The sequence below is a fragment of the Buceros rhinoceros genome, unplaced genomic scaffold (genome assembly GCF_000710305.1).
Source record: "Buceros rhinoceros silvestris isolate BGI_N320 unplaced genomic scaffold, ASM71030v1 scaffold3088, whole genome shotgun sequence".
Taxonomy (NCBI): domain Eukaryota; kingdom Metazoa; phylum Chordata; class Aves; order Bucerotiformes; family Bucerotidae; genus Buceros; species Buceros rhinoceros.
The window spans coordinates 68,263-94,388 of record NW_010427296.1 but is presented as its reverse complement, the minus strand read 5'-3'; the positions used below and the strand labels follow the sequence as shown (position 1 = coordinate 94,388).

Sequence of the window (26,126 nt, the reverse complement as noted above, 5' to 3'; positions counted from 1 at the left end):
CGCTCTCTGGGATGACGGAAAGATGAAGATCCTCCACGCATGACGTCATTTCAGAAAAACGGTGTTTTCAAATGCCTGCACCACTTGCAGGAATGAATGAATTCAGTGTTGTATTTAGCTTCTGGTATTAATAGTAAATTCTTGTTGCTTTCCGATTACCCCAGAGTTCTTACCATGGATGTAATCTGATTTTTAGGGCATCAGTCTATGTAAGCAATCACAGATCCAAATCATTATCTATGAACCCTGCTAATTTTCTGGCATTGTTCCTTACAGTTGTTCTTGAGTTGTTCTGTTCATAAAGGTCACCTGTATCATTAACTTCTAGGTGTTGGGAAGATAAAGATCTGCAGCTTAGTTTTTGCTCCAGCTCTCATGGAACTGAGTCCATTTGTTCATCAAAAATAGCTTCTTTGGAGTAAGCAGAAAGCACGATAGGGAGACAGGGCTACTTTTCAGTATAAGGAATCTGGGACCCAACCACCCAGTCTGGGAGCGTGAAATCCCTTCAGATCTGGGCACAAGCATTAAAATTCCTCATTTTACTAATCACTCTGGAAAAAAAAAAACACCCAAGCCTTAAAGATCTACTTGCAGAGACTCCATGAGGGAAAGCATTAAGGGTGTTCTGAAATATGAACAGGGCAATGGCACCCATGGTGATGGTTTTGAGGAGCAAACTTGTTACAGTTCATGCTTGCAAAGCTCTCTTACCTGTTTGTGGCACAATGAAGAGATGAACCAGCGTCAAGTTGCACTGGAGGATGTTTAGGTTCGATATTAGGAAAAATTCCTTCACTGAAAGGGTTGTCAAGCACTGGAACAGGCTGCCCAGAGAAGTGGTGGATTCGCCATCCCTGGAGGTATTTAAAGATGTGCAGATGTGGTGCTGAGGGACATGGTTTACGTGGTTGGTAGTGTTAGGTCTACGGTTGGACTCAATGAAGTTAAGGCTCTTTTCCAACCTAGACAGATTTTAGAATTCCATGACCAGAAGGTGGCAGGTCAACACTGGGACTGTCCAGGGTCCCTCCATTTTCTTTGTGAGATTCCTGGATATTTCGCTGTCCTACAAAAGCAGACTTTACTGATATCTGTGCTAAAGGCAGTTATAAGCATGACACGGGAAAAGATAAAATGCTTATCACAAAAATCCAATTCCTATTTCATCTTTCATACGCTTTTTTTCTTATCAAAATAAGAATTTTGCACTGATTAGCTCTGGAGTAATGTACATTGGTTTAAAAGTCAGCACATGAGATTTCATACTGCGTTCAGCTTCTCTTTGATAACATTCTAGTAACAAACATTAGTATGTTAAAATTCCTGTAATATTTTTCTATCCCATAGTGTAATTTTAGAATAATTAGGAATGGCTAAGTGTAGGATGCCTTTATAAGTATAAAACCCTGCTGGTTTAATTGCTATGTCACAGAAAGTGCATCATCTAGTAAACACTATTTTTTAAGTATGGTGCTCATTTGCTAGCAGGTCCTCTGCGTATAAACTTTCTGTGGTTGGCATCCAAAGAAATGAAAAGCTGCCCACACGTAACCCATGTATTTTTCTGAGGCAAATACTGCATTAAACTGCAGATCTTTGTAACAGATCTTGAGTTCAGAATGAATGGCATCTGAATGGAAATATGTATGAAGAAGTATCTGAATAAAGAAAGGAGCAAGAGATAAAGACATGGCATGCCTTAATTGGTGCAGAGGGTTGTCATTCAAATAACCGGTGAACAAGGACTGCAGCAATTTAAAGCCATAAAAGTGACAAGGAGCTGAAAAACAGGATTACAGCCATAAAACACTCAAGCAGGAAAATAAAGAACATTGAGACTCAGCAAGTTTTCCTCAGACTTGCAAGGAGCAAGAGAGGATGGTCAGACAAAACATCTCAGTAATTCTCTACTCATGAAAGATGCAAAAGGTACAACCAAAACTCAGCTAATAATAATGATTGCCAGTCAAGAAGAACCTCTAGAGACATGATGAGAACTTAGCAGCTGCTGACAGCTCTCCTCTGCGGCGCTATTATTCCTTCCCAGATTACCTGGAAAAACATGTCTTGGCACTTTTGAATATGAGAGAAATGACTAAGTGAAATCCATGGCAGAAGGACCATGAGTGAAATAAAAATCACCCCCGCTTTCCAGAAGGATTCACAGTGAGCATTTCTACAAAAACAATTGTAGAGAGCATAGCATTTTTTTTTTACATCTAAAAAACTAGGATCAAAGCACAATTTCTACCCCATAGGTTTCTCCTTTTGTTTTCTATTTTATTCTGCACCACTATAAGAATTTTTATTTAAAAAAGCTACTCGCCAACATACACATTTAGAAATTAAAATCAATTTTCTCTGAGAGAGAACTGAGGATAACCTAGTGCTTTCACCTTCACTCTCTTAATTTTACCTATTTTCTTCTTAATGTCTCTGTGTCTCAGTGCCCAAAATTCCGTACACCGGAAAGGTTCAGAAAGATGTGAAGTCAAGGAAAACCAAATGTAAGTAACAGGAAAAATCTCCTAAAAGTGGAGGTTTACTTGACTATGCACTCGTCTTCTGTGGGAAAATAGTGTAAGACCCAGCCTTAAAGGCACTGCAGAGTACTGAAAACTGTAGGAGAATAAATTCCCTTGTCTAGACCAGTTGACTGGTTGGGGGGGTGGTGGGGGTGGGAAAGGTGGAGGGAGGTAGGTGGGTTGCCAGGAAAGGGAAGGACAGCATACATTATTGTGCAATTCACTGTTGCTTTCTGTAATTTCTTCTGTCTGAGAGAAAACACGGCCTCAGACTGTGTGTTACCTTCCTCCTACACAGAACGATGCAGATGATGTGTCTAACAGTTCAGTGGGCAAAATGTAGATCCTGTGATGGGATAGTGATATCTTCCCACCAAAATACCAAGTCACCTGGAACTGGCTGTTAACATGTAACAGAATTATTCAAAACTGCTGCTATGAAGTCGTCTGTATTGGAAAAATCTCCAACTGCGTAACTCAGGAGTCAAGAGTTGGAAAGTGGACATACATCTAAGAAGACACTTAATCTCAATGTCCTGGTTTGAGTTAGAACAGAACCAGTTCTATTCAGTGATTTTACTTTCCAGCTCAGTCTCTTTTAAGTGATGGCACTGTCTGAGGCTAATGGCATATTTTTGCAGACAGTGTCTGCTTCGAGAGGTGGTAACGCTTGATGTTTACAGTTACTACTAAGGGTTGGTGTGCAGAAAGGCTCTGGCTTGTTGATTTTACTTTCCAGCTCAGTCTCTTTTAAGTGATGGCACTGTCTGAGGCTAATGGCATATTTTTGCAGACAGTGTCTGCTTCGAGAGGTGGTAACGCTTGATGTTTACAGTTACTACTAAGGGTTGGTGTGCAGAAAGGCTCTGGCTTGTATTAGCTCCTGTAGAATCCAAGGTCACTGCTAAATCTTGTGCCCCATGTTGGGGTGCAGTAAGTGAGAGACTGCACCTGTGGGGAGGAGTGGACAGGACAGGTGACCCTAAACTGACCCACCAGATATTCCATCCCTTATATGTCATATTCGGTATAAAGCTCAGGGATCACAACAATTAAGCCCTCTTCTTCAACGGCCGGCATCCCAGAAGAACTCTCACAGTTCTTCTGCCTTTGATCCCAATTTATGCATTCCTGAATCCAGTTCCAGAATACATCTCCTGAATTTGTTTCCCATCTGCTGCTGTGTCCAGTGTGGGACTTCCCCAGTGCCTCCCCACGGCATGAGTGGTGAGGTGGTGTGATTGCCATCAGGGGTTGGGCGGAGGGTTGGGATCAATATTTGTTTCATGTATTTTTCATTATTTTATTTTCAGTATTTATTAAAGCTGTTGTAGTTTTCTTTTCCAATCCGTAAGTCCCTTTCTCTTCCCCTTTGGGAAAAGAGAGAGATTAATAGAGAGCATCTGTCCTTTGTCTAGTGGCAGCCCAGACCTAAACCTTGACACTCAACAATGGAATTTCCACTGGGGATTCACACCTGAAGGCTGCCATTCCATGACCAGTTTAAGCCACTAAAAGCAGTTGCCACTGCCCCTTGTGTGTCACTGCAAACATTTACAAAGCTACGAAACAAACTGGTGCTGGTGAACCGATTCAATGTAGAACTAGTCTACAAAACTTTCTTCTACCCCAGATGGCTCCATCTGTCTAACTGAAGGACTTATGCAAATACACACGCTGTCAGGAGGAGGACACAGCTGTGGTCATGGTGCTCACAGAAATTCCATGTAACTTGCTACCCTAGGTTTCATTTCTCTAGAAATACTGTGGTTCTTGAGGGCTACAATCACGTGATAGAAGAGTAAAATTTTTGTCCAGGGCACAGCAGACATTCAGCTGTGTAGACACAGCTGAAACAAGCAGCCACGGAAGAACACTACCGATTTTTATTTTGTTTTATTTAAAACAATGATTCCAACTAATCCGAGTTGGTATAAAACATGTACCATACACATATGTGGCTTTTTTTTCCAGCTGAAAATTAAAAGAGCAGCATCAAAGCCTGGAATCGGCCTCTGAAATTCAGAGACATTGCAACTAGGTCACCATTCCAAATTACTCAACCCACAGCAATACTGCAAGAAAGGCCCATTTGATTTCTCTGTGGTGCTCAAGTGCCCCTGATACTTCTTCCAGTTCAGCTCAGTCTCCAAATCCATCCCACATCATTGATAGTGACAAGAAAGACCTGGAGCAATCCAGGCAGGACCAGCCCAGCTCTGCCTCATTTCCTGAGAACAGCTGCTTCAGATACGCCAGTACATGCATGTCTCCTACAAGATTTCCACAATTACATTCAGAAAGCTGGACACCAAGGAAAGCGGTTTCTGGAATACTGAAATGACTGAGAAGTCCAACTCGAATTTCAAAGAGATCCAAATTGCTTACAAATTCCCTTGCTAGAAGTCTGTCAGAATCTTAAAACTGAGATAGTTGCGAGCTAACTGCCATATATAATTTACCGCTTTAAATAAATGGTCCGATTTTGAAATATAAAGAATACTCAGCCCTTGGGAAAGTTGGTAAATAGTATTTTCCTTTTGCCTTAGGGGCAGGGGAGGAAGGGAGGTCAATAATGGGAAGCAACAACGACACAATATTAATGAACCTTACTACCCACTTAGCACCAAGACAACGACTCCAGTTAGTCTGATCTCAAAAAGTGCCTGGCACATGCTGCTCCTGCACGCTGCATTATTGTTCTTACAGTGGCTTGGCCCTGGGATGAAAATAAACAGTCTCTGTCTTCAGAATAATCTTTTCATACTGAAGGATGAGCAAAGGAAAGAGAGGTTTGTTAGCTGATCTTTCTAGTTCCAACAGACAAATAGTCCCTCATCTCTCCAACCTTGTTACCTCAATACTCCTTCAGTCAGATTTTGCCACTATTTCAGAAGCTGATGCTAATTTGAGCTGTTGACCAAGACGACGTCTGAAACATCTTACATTGAAATTGTGTGAAAAACACTGGTCTTCTAAATTCACCCCATGTTGTAAATAGTAGCTTCAAGGAAGCAGAAAGGTTTTGATCCTCTGTTCCTGCTCCCTCCTTCACTTCCATGCTTGAACAGAGAATTTTACTTAAAACTAGCTATTTTCAGAAAGGTGTTTGAAAGCACAAAATTAGGATGTGCTGGGTGAGTGTTGTTGATGAACACGGCTTACAGAGACATCAGCCTGCATTAACGCTTTGATTCTTGCCTTAACAAGACCAGTTTAACTCCAGAATGCCTTTAGAAGAGCAGCCTATAGACATCGGCCTTGAGAAACTAAAGCAAACTAAAATGTAAATTTTTCTTAAATCTTAGCTCCTAACTTCAAGTCATGCTCTGGTGAGGCCACACCCTGATACTGTGTCCAGTTTTGGGCTCCTTGCTACAAGAAGGACATTGAAGTACTAGAGCATGTCCAGAGAAGAGCAACGAAGCTCTGTGAAGGCTCTAGAGAACGAGTCCTGTGAGGCGTGGCTGAGGGAACTGGGGTTGTTCAGCCTGGAGAAAAGGAGGCCCAGGGTTGACATTACCACTCTCTACAGCTACTTGAAAGGAGGTTGTAGTGAGGGGGGGTCCAGTTCTTCTCCCAAGTAACGAACAACAGGACCAGAGGAAATGGCTGGTGTAGTATAAAGCAACCCATGATCAAAGAATCCAAAGTCCTGTCGGTGACACCAGGCTTGGAGCCAGGTATTGACCTGACGGGTCCTTCTGTTTATTCCCTCCCTATTCTCTGCCATTAAGGGGATTGAGGAGAACACTACTTGCGCTCCTGATCCTCATATTGTGCCAGGGGAGGTTTAGATTGGACATTAGGAAGCATTTCCTTACAGAAAGGGTTGTGAAGCACTGGAACAGGCTGCCCTGGGCAGTGGTGAAGTCATCGTCCCTGAAGGTATTTAAAAGACGAATAGATGTGGTGCTGAGGGACATGGTTTAGTGGTGACCTGGCAGTGCTGGGTTAATGCTTGGACTTGATGATCTTGAAGGTCTCTTTCAACTAAAATGATTCTGTGGTTCTATGCTGTGACTCAGCCACATAGGGAGGAGATAATAACTCTAGGATCAAAATAAACTAGCACAAGCGGTATTACATATACAAGCCTGGTACACCCTGTAATTCTATTTCCTAAATCTCAGCAATTATTCAAATCCAAAGACTTGGATGACCTTGGAGGTCCCTTCCAGCCCAAACTATACTATGATTCTTCTATGACTCTGTCAATGTCCACCAACAGTTAAAACCCCGTTCTAGTGAGTTAGGAGCAATTTGCAGGAGGAAAACTGCTCCTACACCAAGAAAGAAGATGAGGGTGTGCAGCTGCTAGCCTGCTGCAAGCAGTTTACCTACAGCACTCTGGTTTCCATAACTTATGGGAAAGGTGGGCTCATTGCAAATGCTACCTCCCTTTTTAAAAGAAAAAAGGAGACTGATGTTTTCAAAATCTAATTCGATACAGTGCATGTTTTCAGAAGGAGTAAAAGCACAAGAAATGATGAAACTACCAGTCCCACGTCTTTACCCGCTGCAGGTCATACTCTTTCAGAGCCAGAAGCTGAATACTGGAGCCGCCGCACTGGAGAATCACATATTTCCGAATACACTTCTCCTGCCATGTAAACAAAAGTGCAGCTCAGACTGCAAACCCTAGACAGCAAGCACTGTTCAGGCTTCTGTCCAGATCCCCCCCCAAAAGGGCAAGCAGCAGAACAGCAGGATAGCCTTCAATGTTGGATGCTTGGTGCTTTATGTCAGTGACAAAGGCAATTCGTATTATTGCTGTTACACATTTCAAAGCAGACAATCAAGTATGCCGAATGCGGAAAAGCCCAAACCCAACAGTTTCACAAGTGTTGAAATGTATAGCTCAAATCTACAATCAGCAGCACACAGAGCACATCCTTCACTGATTTATAGGACACTAAGTTTTATATAACTGGCTACTTAAATTAAAATTTTAAAAAGGAGGGGGAGTTGCAAACCCAACACCAGATCAATGAGCTGGATCTTTGAAAAGTGTATTTCCTTTCCACCAAAGTCGCAGCACTCATCATATGGCCCATACCCCTGCTACAGTTACTCAGAGCCTTATGTATCTGCATAAACACAAAACACCAAAAAATGTTGCTTGCTTTTTCATCCAAGACAAAACTTTAACAATATGGCCAGAAGACCACGAAGTCCTACGGTGTAAGAAAATATCAAGTAGACACATGGTTACAGGAAAGGGTGACAGAAGGAAAATAAAATGTGATGTTGAAGAGTCCTCATCATGTGCCAGAACTCTGTGTGAATAAAACAGAGCAAAGCGCATCCCAGTGAACATTACCACTCAAGCATCATTATTAGACAAAAGGAATGATTTTCAGTCTGTAACATTTTAATGCTGAGAATTGGTCTTCTTTTCTGATCAGGGAAACACCTGCTTGGCAATTCCCCAACCTGCGAAGAACCACTGGGCTCAGAACTGAGCCACCTTTGTGCTACTTGGAGATTGCCCTGCTGGTATTTTCTTTTGGCTCTCAGAGGGTAATGCACAATGCTGCAGTGTGGCAATAATGCCGTGCATTAAGAACTGACTGCCACAGCTTATTTTATGAATAAAAACTCAGCAGAAATAATATCCCATGTTACTCCTACATTTCAATTCCGTTTTATAGAGACACCAGCTGAAAAGGCAATTACTTTTATGTGACTCTATGTAAAGCCTAACTCATCTAAAGCTGCAAGTGAAGAGCTCAAGCAATGCCACGTGTTGAAAAAAGGTACAGTGACATGGTGTATAAACATTACAGCTCAGATAACCACATGCAAGTCCTCCTTCTCCAGCAGAATGAAAAGATAAACTCCAGAATACAACTCAGTATCGTTAAGTCCCTTGGAAACCATCTTTGCAGCATCTCTTTGGTGCTTGTGAAACAGATTACAGATGCAGCTTTTACCCAAAGTATGCTTTGAATCAACCTCATGAAGAGATCGTATCAGAATCCTTGCTGACTTAAATGCAGAAGTCAAGAGCATGTTTTAGCTGCTGCAGAGAGCTGGTGAGTTGGAAAGAGAACTTTCCGTCTTCTCTCAAAGTGCTGTGAGTAAGAAAGGTTGTGCGGTGAATCTTCAGAGAAACTAATATAGGCTGGTTATTACATATGGCCCTGTATGAGACCAAAAGCATATTATGAAGGCACATAGTGATATAGTTCATTTTACTGCTCACTCCTTCAAGGAGAAGTGCATCCCACAGCAATTTAGGAACGCTATAGAATAGCCTATGACCAGCTGCAAGTTCAGAGTCAACTGAAACTTCAAAGCAGACTGAGCAAAGGCTGCCTGCCTTATTCCATCTCCTCTGAGACACAGTACTGTCTTAAATACTAACTTAGCAAGAGAAGGGACAACCTGTAAGAGACAAAAAGTAACATTCAGGAAGGGTCAATAAAGAGGAACCACAATATAATACATTATGTAAATTTCAAGTCTGCATCAGCCTGGAAAAAAAAAATCATTTGCTCAGAACAATTCCCACCCGCAAAAAATGAAAGCAGAGGCAGCAATTCCCAAAGTGAAAGCAGAGGAAGCGTCCTGCCCCAGAAAGGACCAAATGTCCTTTCAAGCAAGCGCAACAGCACAGACCGAGGCTTCGGGAAGAAATGTACACATGGAAACCTCCGCTGCCTGATTCAACTAAAGTTAATTAATTTCAGTAGACTGCGGTAGAAGGAAGCTTACGAATTAGTTTTGTTTTTTCTAATAATGGCATGCTTTTAACCTGCCAGCAGAGCTTAGCACCGGACTGTGATCAAACGTATTTACCTGGGAGCAGTTGACATCCGATGGTTTGTAAGGGCCTGAATACACTGCCAGCAATATTTAAGAGAAAGTGCATCAAGTAATGAGGAAAACGTGCAAATTATCTGAGGGGTGATGCTTCCTACCCAAATCACAGCTTTAGAAATACTGGTCTCCTTAGTTCTCAGACCTGACCTTTTTCACTGAAATGCTCCCTAGCTCCATCTACAGATCAAACCAAACACAGATCAGACTTACTCCTTGCTTCAGTGCCTCACCTTGGGCATGACATGCTTCTTGACCAAAGGTGATGAAAAAGTACATTACAGCTTTGCTAGCAGCACCTCTGGGGTTTCATGCTGGTTTGGCTAGTGGAGGCACAAGAGCTATTTTAGATCTTCTCATAGCAAGGAAATGCATCTGAAGTCGCAGTGTGATGCTTCCACCCCATCAACTGGTGTCCGCTCTGCAAGCTGCCTTGCTGGCTCTCTTCAGTGACCGAACCACTGCGGGTCACCTTGCAAAATCCAGTGTCCTCAAATTTTCTGTGGTCCAACTGTAAGTCTCCTGCAGAGGCTGAGAATGCAGCACAATCAGTGCAAGGAGAGGAAGAAGGAAAGCCAATGAGGAGATGTTCAGCAACGTGAGACATGCAGTCATCATCACAAAAGACCAGCAAGGGAACTAGACTTGCCTTGTTGCACTGCTGTGCTGTCAACAGAGCTTGCCAGGTGTGCTTTTGCTAGGATCCTCAGGGCACTGGTGCCCCACCATGAGAGAGGCCTCCCCCTCCTGCATGAGCCTCACCTCGTCATGCCAGGGCCTGGTAGTGCTGGGGGCAGGTGACAGGGCACATCTCAGGGACACGCCAGCTCCAGAACATTTGATCCCCTCAGCCATACCGAGGACCAGGGCATACGGGGCAAAGACCACCCCCAGCAGCACTGCCCTCCAGCCTGAACTCATTGTGTGCCACTCCTCCATCCCAGTCCTGGGTGATTCCCCACAGTAGCAATCATGGCAGCTGCCCAGGGCCTCCTGGGGAGTATGCCTCTCTGGCCACTCCCCCAGGACCTCCATGGGGCTGTGCACCTTCAGCTCTTCTCAGCTACCAGGAGCCATACAGGAACAACGAACCTGGTGGCTCACTGCAGCCCAACAGCTCCCTGGCAATAAGTAACAGAGAAGCAGATAAATTATGGAGACTACTGACTCAAGGTACTGCTACATCTTCTCCCCTCTTCTGGCAGAAGAACCTTGCTGGCTGCCTGGAAAGCCAAAGCCACCCCCTAGACAAAGTCTAGGGAGGTGACAGGCATCATGGTCTTACTGAGGAGGTCTTCAGGTGGATCCTGGTCTCCCTGAGATAGTTGCCCAATGTCAGCTCCACACTGTTGGCAGGAGATGTACCTAGGGTCATCCCCACTAATTTCTTTTCTGTCACCTCAGCACAATTCCGCATGTCTCTTCTTATCTGCCATTGTATTCAGCATTTGTCAATATTGGCCCTGCTCTATTTGACACAGGAACATCTACCCAGTGACATCTTTGCATTTAGTTTCCCTTTGTTTCCTGATTGCTTGTCTGTGCATCTCACACCACACCCATGGCTGCCACCCCTGTTTCCTGGCAGTCCCAGGATGGCCAGGGACGTAATTTGGAGAGCTGTGCATGATTGTTCCTTAATTACTGGGTATTTTCATAACCATCCCCAGATTATGCAAACTGTAATAACTGCTTATAAGGACACTACTCCTGCACATCTTGTAAAGGGTGGTTTGGCACTGTCATCCAAGACACCCAGGGGAAAACCCTACGGCTGCAGCATCATCTCCATACCAGCTCTGCTTTGGACTGTGATTGGAGGGCCTCCTTCACCTCTGTGCAAGAAAGTCCTGAGCTATGTGGGAGAAAGTGTTCTTGCGTTCCCTCAGGAACTGCTGTTTTTATTTCTTCCTATGCAGCCTGAACAAGGGTCAGAGGGCTGCAACACAACAGTGTAATCCGGGATTACAGTGAGTATACATTTGGCGTTCAAAGTAGCATGGGGAAACCACGCAGTGGCCAGCGTCACTGTGGCGATAAGGATTTATGACCTTAGTTTCAGGATGTCCTTTTACCGTCTGGCTCTTGCCAGAGGGAGTCTGAACTCAGGAGTCTCCTTTTCCCGACAGCACCAGTCCCCAGGCAAACTGGTTGTAGACTGGAAGGTGACACAGCCCAGTTCAGACTTTCCTTCAGTTGTTGGTGGCCCAAACCATTTGCTTTCAGCACTGATCAAACGTATTCACTGCTTCAAGAAAGAAATTATTTGTTCCTATCAGATTCAGGCACACAGAAAATTGGAGCAATTACTAACCTAACAAACTGAAGGGTTTGGGCCTTGTTTTTGTAGTTAAAAGCACTTCTACTAAAAATAAAGATAAATACAATGAAGTGCAGGCTTGGACCACACCTGGACTTATTCTCTTATTCTCTCTGTTAGTGCAGATATCTTTCTGAGGGATTTCTCAGCTAGAAAAAAGTAAAGCTCCTCCAAAGTAGTACGCTGTCTCTAGAGATACGGCTTTCAGCATAAGACCTCCCTATGTTCAGTTATGAAGTTACATGTGAGATTCTCTAGGAACACTGAATAGAAATTATATTTCAAAGCATTTTTTTTCTAGTTTAAGGAACCTGGTTTTTGCACTGGGGCCTTATTTTTAGCAACTCGGCAGCTAGGAGTGATTCCTGAGATTGACACTGGTGAATAGAAAGAGTCTGGGACACTGGTGCTTCTGCTCATCTTTTCCTCTTAGCAAAGGACCTGAATTATGAGTTTACACAGAAGTAGTTTTCAAATAATATAATGTGCTTTTAAGCTCTGTTCATGCCTTTGACATCCTCCCTACCGAAATACCCTCCCCAATCAGACAGTAGGCAGAGCCCTCTTGCAGAAGATTCTTAGGGAGGGCAGAATTTAGTAGCCCAACAGAGGTGAAATTGCTGCAGCTCCTTCCCTCCAGGTGCAACCAGTAACGAGGCTGAGTATGTTATTCTAGTAGGACATGCACAGAAACGGACGTACGCACCACAGATATACACAGAGACACGGCTGCCACACAGAGCCAGACACCCAGAGCACCCCCGTGAACACAGGTGGCATCAACTGCCTTTCTTGGTTTTTTCTCCTTGCTGAGCAGGATAGAGGTTCAATAATGTGAGATATATATGCATATGTATATGCACAACGTGGATCCCATCAACCGCTCTGCTCTTAGAAACCAAAATATCATTAGGTCAGGTAAAACAAATAGATGATGCTCTCCATGCCTTGAATGTGGGAGTTAAAATTCACTTTTGATTTGGTTCTGGCCTTTGGTTCCAGTTCTCACCAACAGAAAGTGGCTTCTTGTGCTTGTAAGAGTGAAAAAATCCAGATTCCAGCATTAGATGAGTTTCAGCACTGGGCTGCTGTTGTTACCTAGCAAAAAGAGCTACTGCTCAGGTTCTTGCTGCCGGTGTGAATCAGCTATGGTGCAGCCCAGTGCTCCTCTAACATCAGGTCCTGACTGAGGGGTGGTAATTGAAGCATGGAAACAGGAATCTGCTGTATACTTTATAAAGAGAGAGTGGGCTAGTCTCGGGGTGGGTGTATTGCTCTCTTTTTAAGATAAACTGTATATGAAACCCAAATGAACTCCTTTACCCATGGAGAGTGGGAGGTTATTCAGAATCTGAATCTGGAGGAGACTGATTCTGGTTCAGTTTCTTCCTAATGGCAACCAGTATTTGAGACGCTGACATTTCAAGAAGGAAGCTCTCAGGTAGGTTTCTTTAAGTCAATCACTGTTTGCCTTTTTTAAAGCCTGGTGCATCAGTCTGCCTATCTCCACCGAAAGAAGGGGAACAATAGGAATGAGGGAACAAGGGAAACAGCGAAGACAGGAAAATTTTCTGCTGAAGAAAAAACTATTTTTACCCTCTAATAGGCTCCCTGACACATGTTTTTGTCCTTTGTGATTCAGTGAAATACTTGTTCATGGTCCCTCATGGCAAAGGTCTGTAATAACCAAGTATTCATTTAAATTGTCATGTCGTTTGTTCAAGATTTTAAGCTAATTCAGAATGGCAGCAATATAATTACTACATCAGGATTACATTGTCCATAAACGGTTGGGTATTTATTTTTTGAGAAATGAAATTTTTACAGCAAACGGTTCATTTAAATACAGTAATATTCAATACTTATTAGATTAACTGAAACAATAGGGAATAACAGTTGTTGTTTGCACTGCTCCTGCACACTGCTTGACCTCATCTTCTACCCTTCTCAATACGCATCCCTGTGCATTCTCTGGCTGTGCATTGTCCTATTCGTGTTGTTTCAGAAGAAAGATCGATTTTCGGGTTTGATTGCTTTTGCTAGTCCTTTCAAAACTTTTTTTTTTTTTTTGGCCTGCCTTGCTATGTTTCTGTCCTCCTGTTTTCATCATTTAGACATAGAAGGGATTTTTCAAAGATGTCTGTATACATTGCACTTCATAGATCAATAAAAACTGATGTTATTTTAAGGGTTTCATGCCATATGACATTTAATACTTTATTTTTCATAGGCAGGGCTAAAATATGTTCCAGAAAGATTATATTGATGGCATACTAGTTAATTTACTATCAGTCTACCTGTGAAAAAGACCTTACGGGGACTGAACAGTGTGCTGTTTACTCGTCTTGTGACAGTGTTACAATGCTTAATATTACCTGATTTTTATGATTACAGAAGATGATGAATATTAGAAAAAATGTTCCATCCATTCAACATGAAACGATACAGCATACTCTACCAAACGCAATACAAGCTTCCTGTTGCCAGCAAACATTCTGAGAAATGCCATCGCTTACAAACCTAACAGCTTGCAGATGGGGATATGCCCAGGAAGTGTTGAAGGCTGTGTAGGCAAGTTCATCCAAAGTATCCAAACTCTGACACATACACAATGCTATTGAGACATATGTTGGCTTTTTTAAAACAAAATGTTTTGTCACAGTGGTTTTGACAAATGTGTTGTGAAGAAGTGTTTGTCAGATTACAGAAGAATTTCTTGAGAAGATCACAAGCTAGCAAATAGCCTGGGACTGTCGATGAGGGTATTTGCATGGGTGAAATGGGAGCTGAGGATCTGACCCCACATCTACCCGCTTTAGAGAAAGAAACTAGACAATAAAAGAGGTATTGTGTTGTGGAGTGGATTGTTCGTACGTCATCTCAGGTGAAGTCATGTCTTAGAAAGTACTCTGAGTCCTTGAGTGTTATGCAAATGCAAAGTGGAGCCGTGGAAAAGAAACAAACAATTATGTATTACTCATTCTGGAAAACCCAAGGCTTCACTGATGACAGCTGCTCATATTTCCACCTAACTTCCTGGTATTTCTCTGACGCAAAGGAGAACAGGTGTGACTTAGATCTGTATTGACTCAGAATTTGAACATCTTGACTCCACTTGCAGTCTATGCAGTGTCCTGCATGGCAAATGAGCATTCTTTGACATGTTTATTTTCTAATTTGTGACTACATCTACAGTCTAGATTCTACACATACAGCTATACTGGGCATTTTTGGGACAGCATAGACACATCTAAGATGCTCTGTGCAAGCTAGCTTCAGTATCAGAGATGGGCCAGTCACAACCTCCTAGAACTCTCTGTTGTGAGTGCAGTGTACGTGCAAAACACTGAACATAACTTCTCCAAGAAAGTGAGTGGGATCAGTGTTAGTTGGAAAACTTTACATTGCCCTGCCATGTATGTGTGGTCAGTGTAAAAAAGAAGACAGGTACAACTGATGTGATAAAATAGATTGGCAAATGCAGCTTTATTTGAAAGAAAACTAATATGTGAAAAGTATGTTTCCAATGCAAATGCAACAATCATCCTTCTGACTCATCTAGAGAAAGAATGAAGGAAAAAGATTGTGTGTACATAAAATTTCTTCTGCAGTAGCTTTCTGAAGTCCGAACTGAAAGACATCTTGACCTTCCGCTGTCCAAAGAGCACGCAACCTGACTCTACTTTGTAAACCAAGTAAGTATGTGATACTTAAGTCTGTATTTGCATTGTTTTGGTCTTGACGTGCATTTGGCACTGTTCCTCATTTCATCAATTTTCTAGCCAAACTATGGTCTCCATTTACATCTTTTCTTATGCCAGTACAAAGCAGGGCCAGTCTAAGGTCAACAGATTGGTTTATATGACATCAAGGATCAAGGAACCTCCTGTGTGTCTGTCTTATAACAGCTGCTTACTATGAGGTTCGTTACCTCCCCCATGTTAAATCCTGATCTTCATGTTTCCAGATGATTAATACCCTCCTGCTCCCAGCTTCTTAATCATACAGCCCAAAACTTCCTCTTTTTCCTTCCTGCCAAAGACAACTAGAATAATTTCCCCATTGCACTGTGGTCTTTTTAAGGATTATCCCTGACATGGTAGTGACGTACATAAGTAACTGAGCTTACTTCTTTATGACAACATTGCTACAATACAAAGAGTTCCTCTGGGATCAGTAATTTGACTAAAGTAATGAACTCAATAACTTGTTCCCAAAGAAACGTGTTTTTCAATTGACCTTACCGTAATGTCTCCTATGATTACAGTTTTTCAAATGCTTTATCTTTTCCCGTGTCTGTGTATCAACAAGAAAGTCCTCTTACATTCATGCTGAAGGCATGCTGCACTTCAAGGATGAGCTTCTGGAGCAATTTGCACTGGGGCCCTGAAACTTGTCCTATTTCCTTCTCCCTCCTTAATACTTTTTTGCCTATTACTTAGCACCTGTTTAAAGTAAGACATGGGGTCTGAGATATTTCAAAGCTGCAAATACAGTCATGTCTGTGACACGTTCTTAGCTGTCTTCTGCCCTCACAACTACAGAGATCTGCTTGCACACCGCCCAGCTGCCATGCAGCACTGCCAGTTTAATGTCAGGTCATTAGGGGAAGTTTGGTGCAATATTTCTCTCTGGTAATTAAGTGGGAATAGAGAATAGTTCCAGCAGTACCAGGGGAAGTTTTCTTTGTGTCCTAACTTGGTCATCAGAAAGCTTCTGGGAAAGATGGGTAGATAAACTGGTTAGACATGGGTTGTTTAGAGTATCAGCTCTTCTGATGGAAAGAATAATCCCCGTATGATTGAAACGTTAGCAAGAATGTATTATACAATGAAATGTGAAATTGATAGAATTTGGCTTTCAACAGTCCCACATTGATTTGTATAATAGTCCTCTTCCCTTACTACTGAAATAACTTCAGGCCCACTCTGCATTTCCTAAAGCCTTTTTTTCAGTCCTCCTGCCTCACTTTCATGTCTCTAACTATTCCCATACAGTGTACTCAGCAGCTTCTTCCTGTTCATCATCTGCTTAGCTGAGGAAGAAGAAGAGGAAGAGGAAGGGAAATTGCCTGTTATTTTCTCTAGCTTGCAGTTATAGACATGTTGATTCACTACCTTATTTGTTTTTCTTTTCGTATGTAAGAGTGTGAATGCAGTCTCCTACTACTACGGATTATTTAGTTTCCTGTGTTCAGGATGTATTATCCAGAGTAAAATGCCAACACATCAAGGCAATTGATTCTCCCCCTCTGTTCAGTAGTTGTGAGACCACAAGTCAAGTTCTGTGTCCAGATTTGGCTCCCAAGTACAAGAAAGGCATTGACAGGCTGGAGGGAGTCCAGTGGAAGGTCCCTGGGATGGTCAGTGGCTGGAACAAACCTACAGAAAGATACTGAGAGAGTCATATTTATTCAGCCTGGAGAAACAAAGGGTGAGAGAGGACATAACTGCAGTCTTCCACTATGTGAAGTGTGATTATAGAGAAGGCAGAGATAGGGTCGTCTCAACGGTGCACAGTGAAAGGACTTGAACCAATGGGCAAAAGTTACAGTACAGAAAGTTCTAATTTAAGGGAAAAAATCTCCACAAAATGGATGGTTAAGCATGGGAGCAGGTGTCCAGAGGTGATGTGTATGACTGGGAGTTTCCTTCTGTGCCATACTTAAAGCAGCTATAGTATGATGCTGTGTTATTACTGCCCAGGCCCCTACGCAGGCATGTCATAGTACTACGTTACGATTACTTCTGTTTTGTGAGATGTATCTACAGGAGATTTTCACAGAACAAGGAAATACTTAAGCAGTGGCAAATACTAACAGGTTGAAACATTAAGGAACCTCCAGCCAATGACACAATAATCAGGCAGGCTTCAATAAAACATTCAGATGGGCGGGAACCGGTTTGGCTTGCAATACCTTCCAAAGCTATGTGAAATCTGAGAGCTTTCCTAAGCTATTGTTTGAGAGTTCAAGGAGTGTGAGAACAGACAGGAGAGAGGAAGATGAACTTATGCAAATTTTATGTAGATATCTTTTGTTACAATGTGATTGAAGCTGTGGAGGAGGAGCACCATCTCAGACCAGTTTAAAACCCAGAAGACAGGCTGTCCTCTTGAGATCAGTCTCTCTTCTTTCTTCTTCACGGACAGAGATGTGGTCAAGGATTCTTCTGAGTATTCTGTCCTTGAACTGGATTGCCACAGTGTCTTCTGAACCGTAAGAGATCATACATTCTTGTATTTTTATGATAAGATATTTTAACTATATTTCCCACGAGTTTATTTTTTCTGGGACAATTCTATATAGTAAATTGGAAGTTTGAAACCTAGGTTCTGAGATTTGTCTGAAATTGAAGTAGATGTCTTTGAAGGATGTTTTGGAACTGTGCTCTCCATCACAAAAATGCTGTGAAAACTGATTTGAATGACAGAAACCTAGAACTGGAGCAGATGAAATCTGAAGTGAGTGGGTAAAGTGGGAAGGAGGTTCAAGAGTAGGCTAGCAAGTAATACTGATGATCAGGGTTGATGTGCATCAGCAGTGTAGAGAGATCACAGTGTATGAGGAGGTCGCATAATGGCTGGTACTGGGACTATGCTGAATGGCAATCTTAGAATTGGTATTGGCATTGGCATTAATGTAGCACCTGCTGTGCTGTCACAGCTTCGACAGACAGCACTCTCAACGTCCATGGCTTTATACAAACAGGAGATTTCAGCCACATTTTTCAAAAATACACCAGCATTAGAACTTAAATCCCCTTCTCAAAAGTTCTAAAGGAAACACTGAGAAAGTCAGAGAGTTCAGCTTTCTCAGGTACCCTGTTTGTTTTAATCATTTCACTTCTGGTCTTTGAATATCGTGCAGTTTGAACCGAGCGAGTGAAAAAAACTGTAAAGGCAATATTGAGCGAGCAAATCTGTGGGAGAAAAGAAGGGAGAGGATCAGATTACCAAGGCAAGATTGCACGATTCCTGTTGTGCTGTGGAACCAACTCATCAATTCTGTCATACATTACTTGGAGAGACTAGTTTGGGCAGCAGAGAACCAGCGGCCAGCAACAGAACCTTAGCCAAATATAGCAAAAATTCCTCTGTTTCTCAGAAGCACAATTTGGGAAAGGAAGGCTGCCCTAATTATAGGGAGCAGTATAACTAAATAAGTGCAATGGAAGAAAGAAACAAAGGAAGCAACACAAGGAGAGGCATGGAAAGAGAGTAGAACACGCAGGTTAGATTGAGCATTCCCTGGAATATTCTGCAAAATGGAAAAGTGGGATAATTTCTTGTGGATTATGCTGAATCACTTCAGATATGTCAGTTCTTATCTGGAGGGAGAGATATCTGGAGGAAAAAAAATAAAATTTGTGGCTATCATTAACCAGCATTTTTGTCATTGATCTCAAAAAGAAGCTAAATATCACTCCTTCTTATGGGAGGTTCCACAAGTTTACTTATACCTAGAGGTCATGGGAGGACAAATGCAGCTGTGCTTTGCAGGTGTTTAGACACTTTAGTAATAGGAGCTGTGTAAATGCGTGGAATGGGAAAATGCAGTATCATGCAGATTAAGCGACTGCATAGATTCATGACAGTCTTTCAGCTCCAAAACAACTATGAGGGACAAAATTTGTCACCTGTACTTTTTTAGCATATTATTAAAAATTCATTGGAAGAAATGGAAATCCTTCCACTGGTTTGAACAAGCTCTGAACCATGTCTTCCTTGACATGTATGGCATTTCTGTGGTATTTTTCTCTCCTGTTTGCTCTGACTTTCCTCCATGACTGAACTCTCTTATCTGGTCTTGTCTTCTTACAGTCAGTACGTGTTGCTGGTCCCAACAGTAGTGCGGAGTGACTCTCCACAGACTGCTTGTGTGCAGTTCCACAATGTCAGTGAGCCTCTGTCCGTGAACATCATCCTGGAATACGGCAGTATCCCTAAGACTATCTTTGAGGAATCTGTGACAAAGAATGACTTCTTCAAGTGCTACGAGTTCAAGGTATTTTCTCTTTTGAGACTACTGAAGAGGATGTAGAAGCTGCAAATACTTCTAAGTTCAACTTTCCTTGTCAGTGAGGGCAAGAAGATGAAGTGTGCAGGCAGGGAATAGGATGAAAAAAGATAAACTGTGGAAAGACTGATGAGATAGACAGAAAAAAGAAAGACATAAGGGTTCTAAGGGGAAGATGGAGAAAGACTTTCCATCTCCATTCACAGAGTGAATAGAAGAAAGTTTTTTATTACCATCACAGGTGCATGTGCCCTATGGTATTGCCATAATTTTAAGCTGGAGGACCCCGCTGGGACATGATCGTTCCCTTTCCTGTGACTCTGCAAGATCTGGGTGGATAGGACAAACAAGTTCCAAGGTTAGATCTTCCAGAATGCAGCAGAAGGAAACTCCTCAGAATTGAGCTATTTGGCTGGTGCAACCTCTGTACAGACAAGTAGCTGCATGAGATGAGGAAATGCATAGGACAGGGCATAGGTTAAAACCTTAGTACCCCGTGAAGAGATGATGGGACTTCCACAGCAGAAATGCCCAGACACTGTTTCACTGGCAAACACGGGGCTTCTCATGACTTTGCACAAGCTATTAATGACTCACTTGGCAGTCAGTATCTTACTCAAGAACCCTGGACATCAGGGCATCTCAACATATCTCATGTACCGCTTTTCCTCTCCAGGTTCCTCCTGCTACCTCTGACCCGCTGGCATTCATTTCCTTCTCTGCCAAAGGCACCACAGTCAACATAACTGAGAGAAGATCAGTGGCAATTCAGAATGTGGATAATTTTATCTTCATCCAGACGGACAAGCCTATCTACAAACCAGCACAAAAAGGTGGCTTAGGAGTTTGAGTCAGCTAGTGAACTGGGAAACTGAGTGTAAGGGTGGGTCTAGGATGACAAAGAATTCTTTTTGTGAAATAAAAGACCATGAACTGCAATGGCCATGAGCAATCCTTCAGGTAGTGTATAAGTGTCATCTGAATTTGTGCTCATGAAAAGTCAGTGAAAAACACAACTGATTCACAAAATTGCGACAAATAGAGTTCATGTGTTTTTACTGAGTTAATTGCATTCACAGGATCTTCAGTTCTGCCAGGTTTACTGAGGTCAGTCGCATATAAGGAGTCCTTAAGAATACAGAAAATAATAGGTTAAGCTTAAAATTATTAAAACTCGTATAAGAAGAAAGTAAGCATGTGATTTCCTGTCAACAGGTCTTTCTATTTAACTGCTAATCTGATCCACAGCACTGATTCTGTCACGATACTTAAATAACAGTAGTAGCTGTGGTAGAGTTAGCTATCTCTTTAGTATGATTATACTTCAGTGCTGCACGGGGTTTACACTTAGAATAAAGACAAATTTTTCCTTCTGTTTGATTTTTTCATTGAATTGGTTTGTATACACAGATTTTAGGAAATGCTGCGAAGAATGGAGTCCTTCCAGAAGAATTTAAGGCAGTACGGAGTATTTGTATTTATTATAGATGTTACTTCACTCCCAAAGAGGCAAAATGGAAGACATTTCAGCTGAGAAGTTTATTTTGGTTTTCTTTTTCATCGGCTAAGATTAAAAAAAAATCCCTTTCTAGTTCTCTAGACTCTTCAGTTCTCCCTAAAAGCGTGGGCAAACTTTGTTTCAATTGTATGTTGAAAGTGACTTACCACTGCTAAAGTAAACGATCCTTTTTTTGTCCATGTTTTTCAGTGTTGTTTCGTGTGGTTGCGTTAGACTCCCAGTTCAGACCTGTTCAGGAGACAGTAAGTATGAGTAATAGTCAAGATTTTTCAATTACCTGTTCACTGATACTCTCTCACTTAGAAACTGAAAAAAAAAAAAAGGGCCTGTAACAGGCCTCATCATGTTTCCAGAGAACTGCTGTAACTCCTTACCTTCATACTCCATCCTTTCTCTGCCTTTATAGAGGGCAAAGGCTCTGAAAACACTCCTGGAAATTTCTCACACTTCAGATTTTGTTGTCACTTCCCTTCACCTGCCATAGATAAGTAGAAAGAGAATGGATGTTTTTGTAGAAAAGATAAATTCACAAAAAGGTTTTCCCCTTGAAAAGAACTCTTTAATTACAGATATGACTGTTTCCTTGACCCAGTCTTCTGTACCCAGAGGAAGTTGTTCACAGCCCTCTTTATGTTCTAGTATGTCTCAAGCTCCACAGTTAATTTGTTTATGTTTTGATAATTCTTTTTTCTTTCTCTTTTTTTTCCTCCTTCAGTATCCCCGAATCATCATTGAGGTAAGAAATGCAACGTGTCATTAAAGCACAAGTTTCTTTGGAAAGACTAAGCTTCATCATTCCCCCTAGTGTCAATAGCTGAGGGAGACTCATCCAGAGCCCAATGTCTAAAGCCAATGGACTTAAATTTGAACAGTGGCAGTACCCGTTCTCAGACACTAGTGGAGAAGAAATCAGCAGAACTGGAGATGTTCATTAGAGATGTCATGGGGTTGTTGCTGTGTCTTTTGTTAGGATTCAACCAAGAGTGTTCAGTGAAGTCTTACTCCAGTAGGACTACAGTAAGAGGGCCAGTGTAATAGCCTCATTCTTATACAGGCATAAGAACAGGAACTTCCTGAAATGTCGTGTTCTGCTGGGGGACAGGCTAACACAATCAGTTTTCTACAACATTTCACATCACTAAGCCTCAAAGCACTTTGTAAAAGATGCCAGCATAATACTCCCATTTTACAGGAGTTGAGTCAGAAAGACTTATGCTACAAGAGCTATGGATAAACAATCTGAGTTCCCAGCAGGTATTATTCCTGAATGATCTGAGAACATTTGGCAGCATAGCTAATTTCCAGTTAAATATAATCTTAGGCTCGTTTAATCCACAAAGAGATCTGGAAAATTAATGGGAAGTCAGAGCACATGTCATCTGACCACTCTCACATTCACCCTGTGAATCACTTAGCCAATATGCCAGGATACGAAACTTGAAAGAAGACAAGACAAGAAGAAACAGGGTGATAAAGGTTTTAGTACGTCTATTTCCCACTCTCCAGGATCCAGAGCAAAACAAGATCTTCCAGTGGTTGGATGTAGCATCTAAGCATGGTATTGTCCAGCTCTCCTTTCCTCTAATCTCAGAACCTATTCTGGGGTCCTATCACATCACTGTGGAGAAGAAGTCAGGTGAAAAAGAGCACCAGTTCTTCACAGTGGAGGAATACGGTAAGCAAAAGCTGTGAACTGCCCCACATCAGTAATGAGGTTGGCTCTGCCTAAATGCAGAGTTTAAGCGCCTTGAATTCTCCACTTCATGCCTCAGAAAGAAAGACTTGGAGAGAGCTGGTTGAAGAAAGTGGAGGCAAGAAGGGAAAAAAGAAATGCTGAGAAAGGCAGCATTTTTCAGGAATTAAATCAGGATTCCAATTCTTTTCGGGGCTTGACACAAAGTCAGTGTGTGACTTTGGGATCCATGTCATATCACTCAGGTCTTACACTCCCCGTCTGTTCAGAGGCAAAATGGATGAGTCAGGCCTGTCCTGTTTTATGGAGGTCATCACTGTATGAAGAGCACTAGACTATAATATGCAGTAGAAATTTGATATTATCTATCAAACTGATTGAATGACACCTACTGGATTGTTACTGGGGGAGGCAGTATAGCCAGTGGAAGCACAAGGTGGAAAACAGTGGGTGGTGGAGGTGCAAAAGCCTTCATAGTGATCTGCTTATTCTCTGGAATAGACCATATCAGCGGAGTTGCTAAACTAATTTTGATTCCACAAGTTTTCTCATCTTACAGTGTCAGGTTTTCCTTAGTAGCCCCCAGAGAAGGACTGGACAGCTCCCAGGTGTCTGATTTTTTTGTAGGAGAAAAGGGCCTTTTCCAGCTATGCCATCATTATTGCTGGTGACCTGGGATGAAAGATTAGCTGAAAAGAGAGAGTGTCAGTGGCCTGTTTTATTCTACTATTTTACTTAGCCTGTGCCCTTTCTTCTTTAATAGGGCTGGATTGCATAATACCTTTTATTCTCCAGAGCTTAGCTCGTTTTAGACTTCAGCATTACTCCCACCTTTCTCTTGAAGAAAATGTGCAGCCAATTAAAGTGATTTATCTTCGTTCTTACTGTGGCTGTTACCATTATTATCATGATTATTATTGCATTTTAAAGACGTTATTAATCTTACCGCTAAAGGTTATTTTTTTCTCCAATAATATCCTACAGCCAGCTCCTAGGTAGACTTTTTTGGAACCATTTCTTCTCCCTTGTTGGTGAAAATGCCTTTGACAACTGTTTTTTTTACTGTCTTACACACACACACACCCCCCCCCTCCCTGTGGCATGCAACTGCTGATCAGTCATATTCATATTGCATTCCCAGTGCTGCCGAAATTTGAAGTGACAATCAGTGTGCCAAAGAGGATCTCTTTCTTTGATGAAGAAATCAGGGTGAACGTTTGTGCTTCGTAAGTATCAGAGCTGGGAATATCACATTTGTGCACAAGAAACATGGGATAGAGGATGGTGTATCATACTGGGAATCAGGGACCTTGCTGCTGATTCAGAGTACGGGTGACAGCAATTCCTTTAGCTATGACTTCCATGACATAAGTATGATACCTCTCCTCCAGCTACATAGCGGAATTAGGACTGGGAGCGTTCGTGTGTGTACAACAGTTTGAATCTATCAAGCGGTACATACTTGCTAGTTGCTGTTTTTTATTATCACAGGAAAGGAGAGAAATAGTACAGAGGGAGAGTCTGTCATTAAGATTGCTGTCTGTGACACTCCCAAGGGGCAGAGTGGCATGAGCTAAAGGGGTGAAGAGGGATCTTTCTGCAATACATACTGCTTTACGTAAGGCACCCACAAGAAAAAGCAAGCAGCAGGAAATGATATCCCAACCATAAGTCCAGCACCCCTTTTCAGCCTCAGACCTTGAGGAGTGACTACACCAAGTAAAGCAGGCTTTTTTAACAAGGTGCCAGGAACAGCCTAAAAACAATTGAAGGGAATACTGCTAGGGCCAGCTGGTCCTAATTCCCAGCTGCCCTTCTGCCTGTGCTCTGGGAACTCCTGAGGGGTTGAGAGTCTGCATTGCTCTCCAGCCTTTGCAGGTTTCATGTCAGGTCCATGTGATTAAAATCTTGCGTCTCTTCCTCTCCTAGGTACACTTATGGCCAACCAGTGCAAGGGAATGCCCGGATCAATGTGTGTCAGCGGCACTTTTATAGTCCACGATGTGCGAAAAACCGGAAGGAAAGCTGTGAATCCGTCACTGGACTGGTATGATACAGGGCAAGCCTTTTCTTCTCAGTCGGCTTTACTACCTAAAATGCAGTACAGTGTTTGGTGGCCTCATTCGTTTCCTGAGGAACACCAGAGACACGATCCCAGAGGCATGTTTTTTCTCACTATCTCACAGGCAATGCTGAAGACATGAAGGTAGTTTTTACCAGTTAGTTCATTAAGGACTTTGATTCTTCCTTCAGAGTCAGTAGGAGGGAGGGAACCTTATGAAACTATGAATTTGCGATAATTCCTGAAACACTGGAGCTGTGTTCTTACCAAATCCAATCATCAGACATCTACTGGGAATCTTTGAGAACACGTAATGTTAAACTAATGATTAATTTCTCCACTCAGGCTCAAAGTCCTCTGGTCATAGAGCTCAGGCATCACGCAAGATGAGGTTAAGAGGGGGCATGAGCACAGAGAGGACTAGAGGAAATGGAGAGGTTTCCAGGTGCAAGGGTAAATGGTGTTGAAACAGTGGGGTGGGCTGAGAAGAAAGCCAGTGAGTGAGGAATGTAAGGTAGGAGGGGAGCTAGTAGAAAGGAAGAGCTGAAAAAGATGTGAGCAGAGGCAATGAAACTCTTCAGACACCCACTAATACAGATTCAGGAGCAATTTCCCAAACCTTGAGAAAAATGGACCTTCCCCTTTGTGCTCCTTTTTCAGCTGGGGAAGGATGGCTGCCTGAACACTGTTGTCTCTGTCAAAACACTCCAGCTCTACCGCAGCTATGACAGGATGTACACCAGCCTCAATGTAGAAAGCATCGTTACTGAAAATGGGACAGGTAACTCCAAGCGGAGGGTGGGAGTGGCTGATTAAAGCTAATAGGTGGTGCTTTCTGAGAGGAGTCTCCTGGATCCTCACCTGTGCCATTGAACAACAAATGGTCACCAGTTTCTCCATATCGCTCTCCCACCAGAGGATCACTGCTCCATATAGCTTCTCAAAAGAAAGTTTTCTGCCCGTGTCTGATTTCTGTTTCCTCCACTTCATACTGCGTCTGTCTCACAGGTATCCAGATGAAAGGCTATGACTATGTTTCAGTCAACCAAGAAAATGAGAGAGCGATCTTCAAGAATATGGATACCTATTACAAGAGGGGAATTCCTTACTACGGTGAGGTGTGTATCGGAAAAGAAAAATTCAGGTCAAAACTCCCCCAAGT

The 26,126-nt window shown here is 42.4% G+C and overlaps 2 protein-coding genes across 2 annotated transcripts in view; one reads left to right on the top strand and one right to left on the bottom strand.

The window, feature by feature from the left end:
* The window catches only part of LOC104498443 (olfactory receptor 10Z1-like), an 18,588-nt gene extending 8,465 nt beyond the window's left edge, over positions 1 to 10,123 (bottom strand). The window contains 1 exon segment of the mRNA XM_010141822.1: positions 10,116 to 10,123. Within this exon segment, the coding sequence (XP_010140124.1) occupies positions 10,116 to 10,123 (8 nt within the window).
* A 7,702-nt stretch (positions 10,124 to 17,825) lies between these two features.
* LOC104498441 (ovostatin-like) overlaps positions 17,826 to 26,126 on the top strand; it is a 30,660-nt gene continuing 22,359 nt past the window's right edge. Inside the window, exons 1-10 of the mRNA XM_010141821.1 lie at positions 17,826 to 17,890; positions 19,495 to 19,678; positions 20,367 to 20,523; positions 21,399 to 21,451; positions 21,925 to 21,945; positions 22,716 to 22,884; positions 24,044 to 24,128; positions 24,832 to 24,949; positions 25,625 to 25,745; positions 25,973 to 26,082. Coding sequence (XP_010140123.1) covers positions 17,826 to 17,890; positions 19,495 to 19,678; positions 20,367 to 20,523; positions 21,399 to 21,451; positions 21,925 to 21,945; positions 22,716 to 22,884; positions 24,044 to 24,128; positions 24,832 to 24,949; positions 25,625 to 25,745; positions 25,973 to 26,082 — 1,083 coding nt within the window. The remainder of the gene's footprint in view (positions 17,891 to 19,494; positions 19,679 to 20,366; positions 20,524 to 21,398; positions 21,452 to 21,924; positions 21,946 to 22,715; positions 22,885 to 24,043; positions 24,129 to 24,831; positions 24,950 to 25,624; positions 25,746 to 25,972; positions 26,083 to 26,126) is intronic.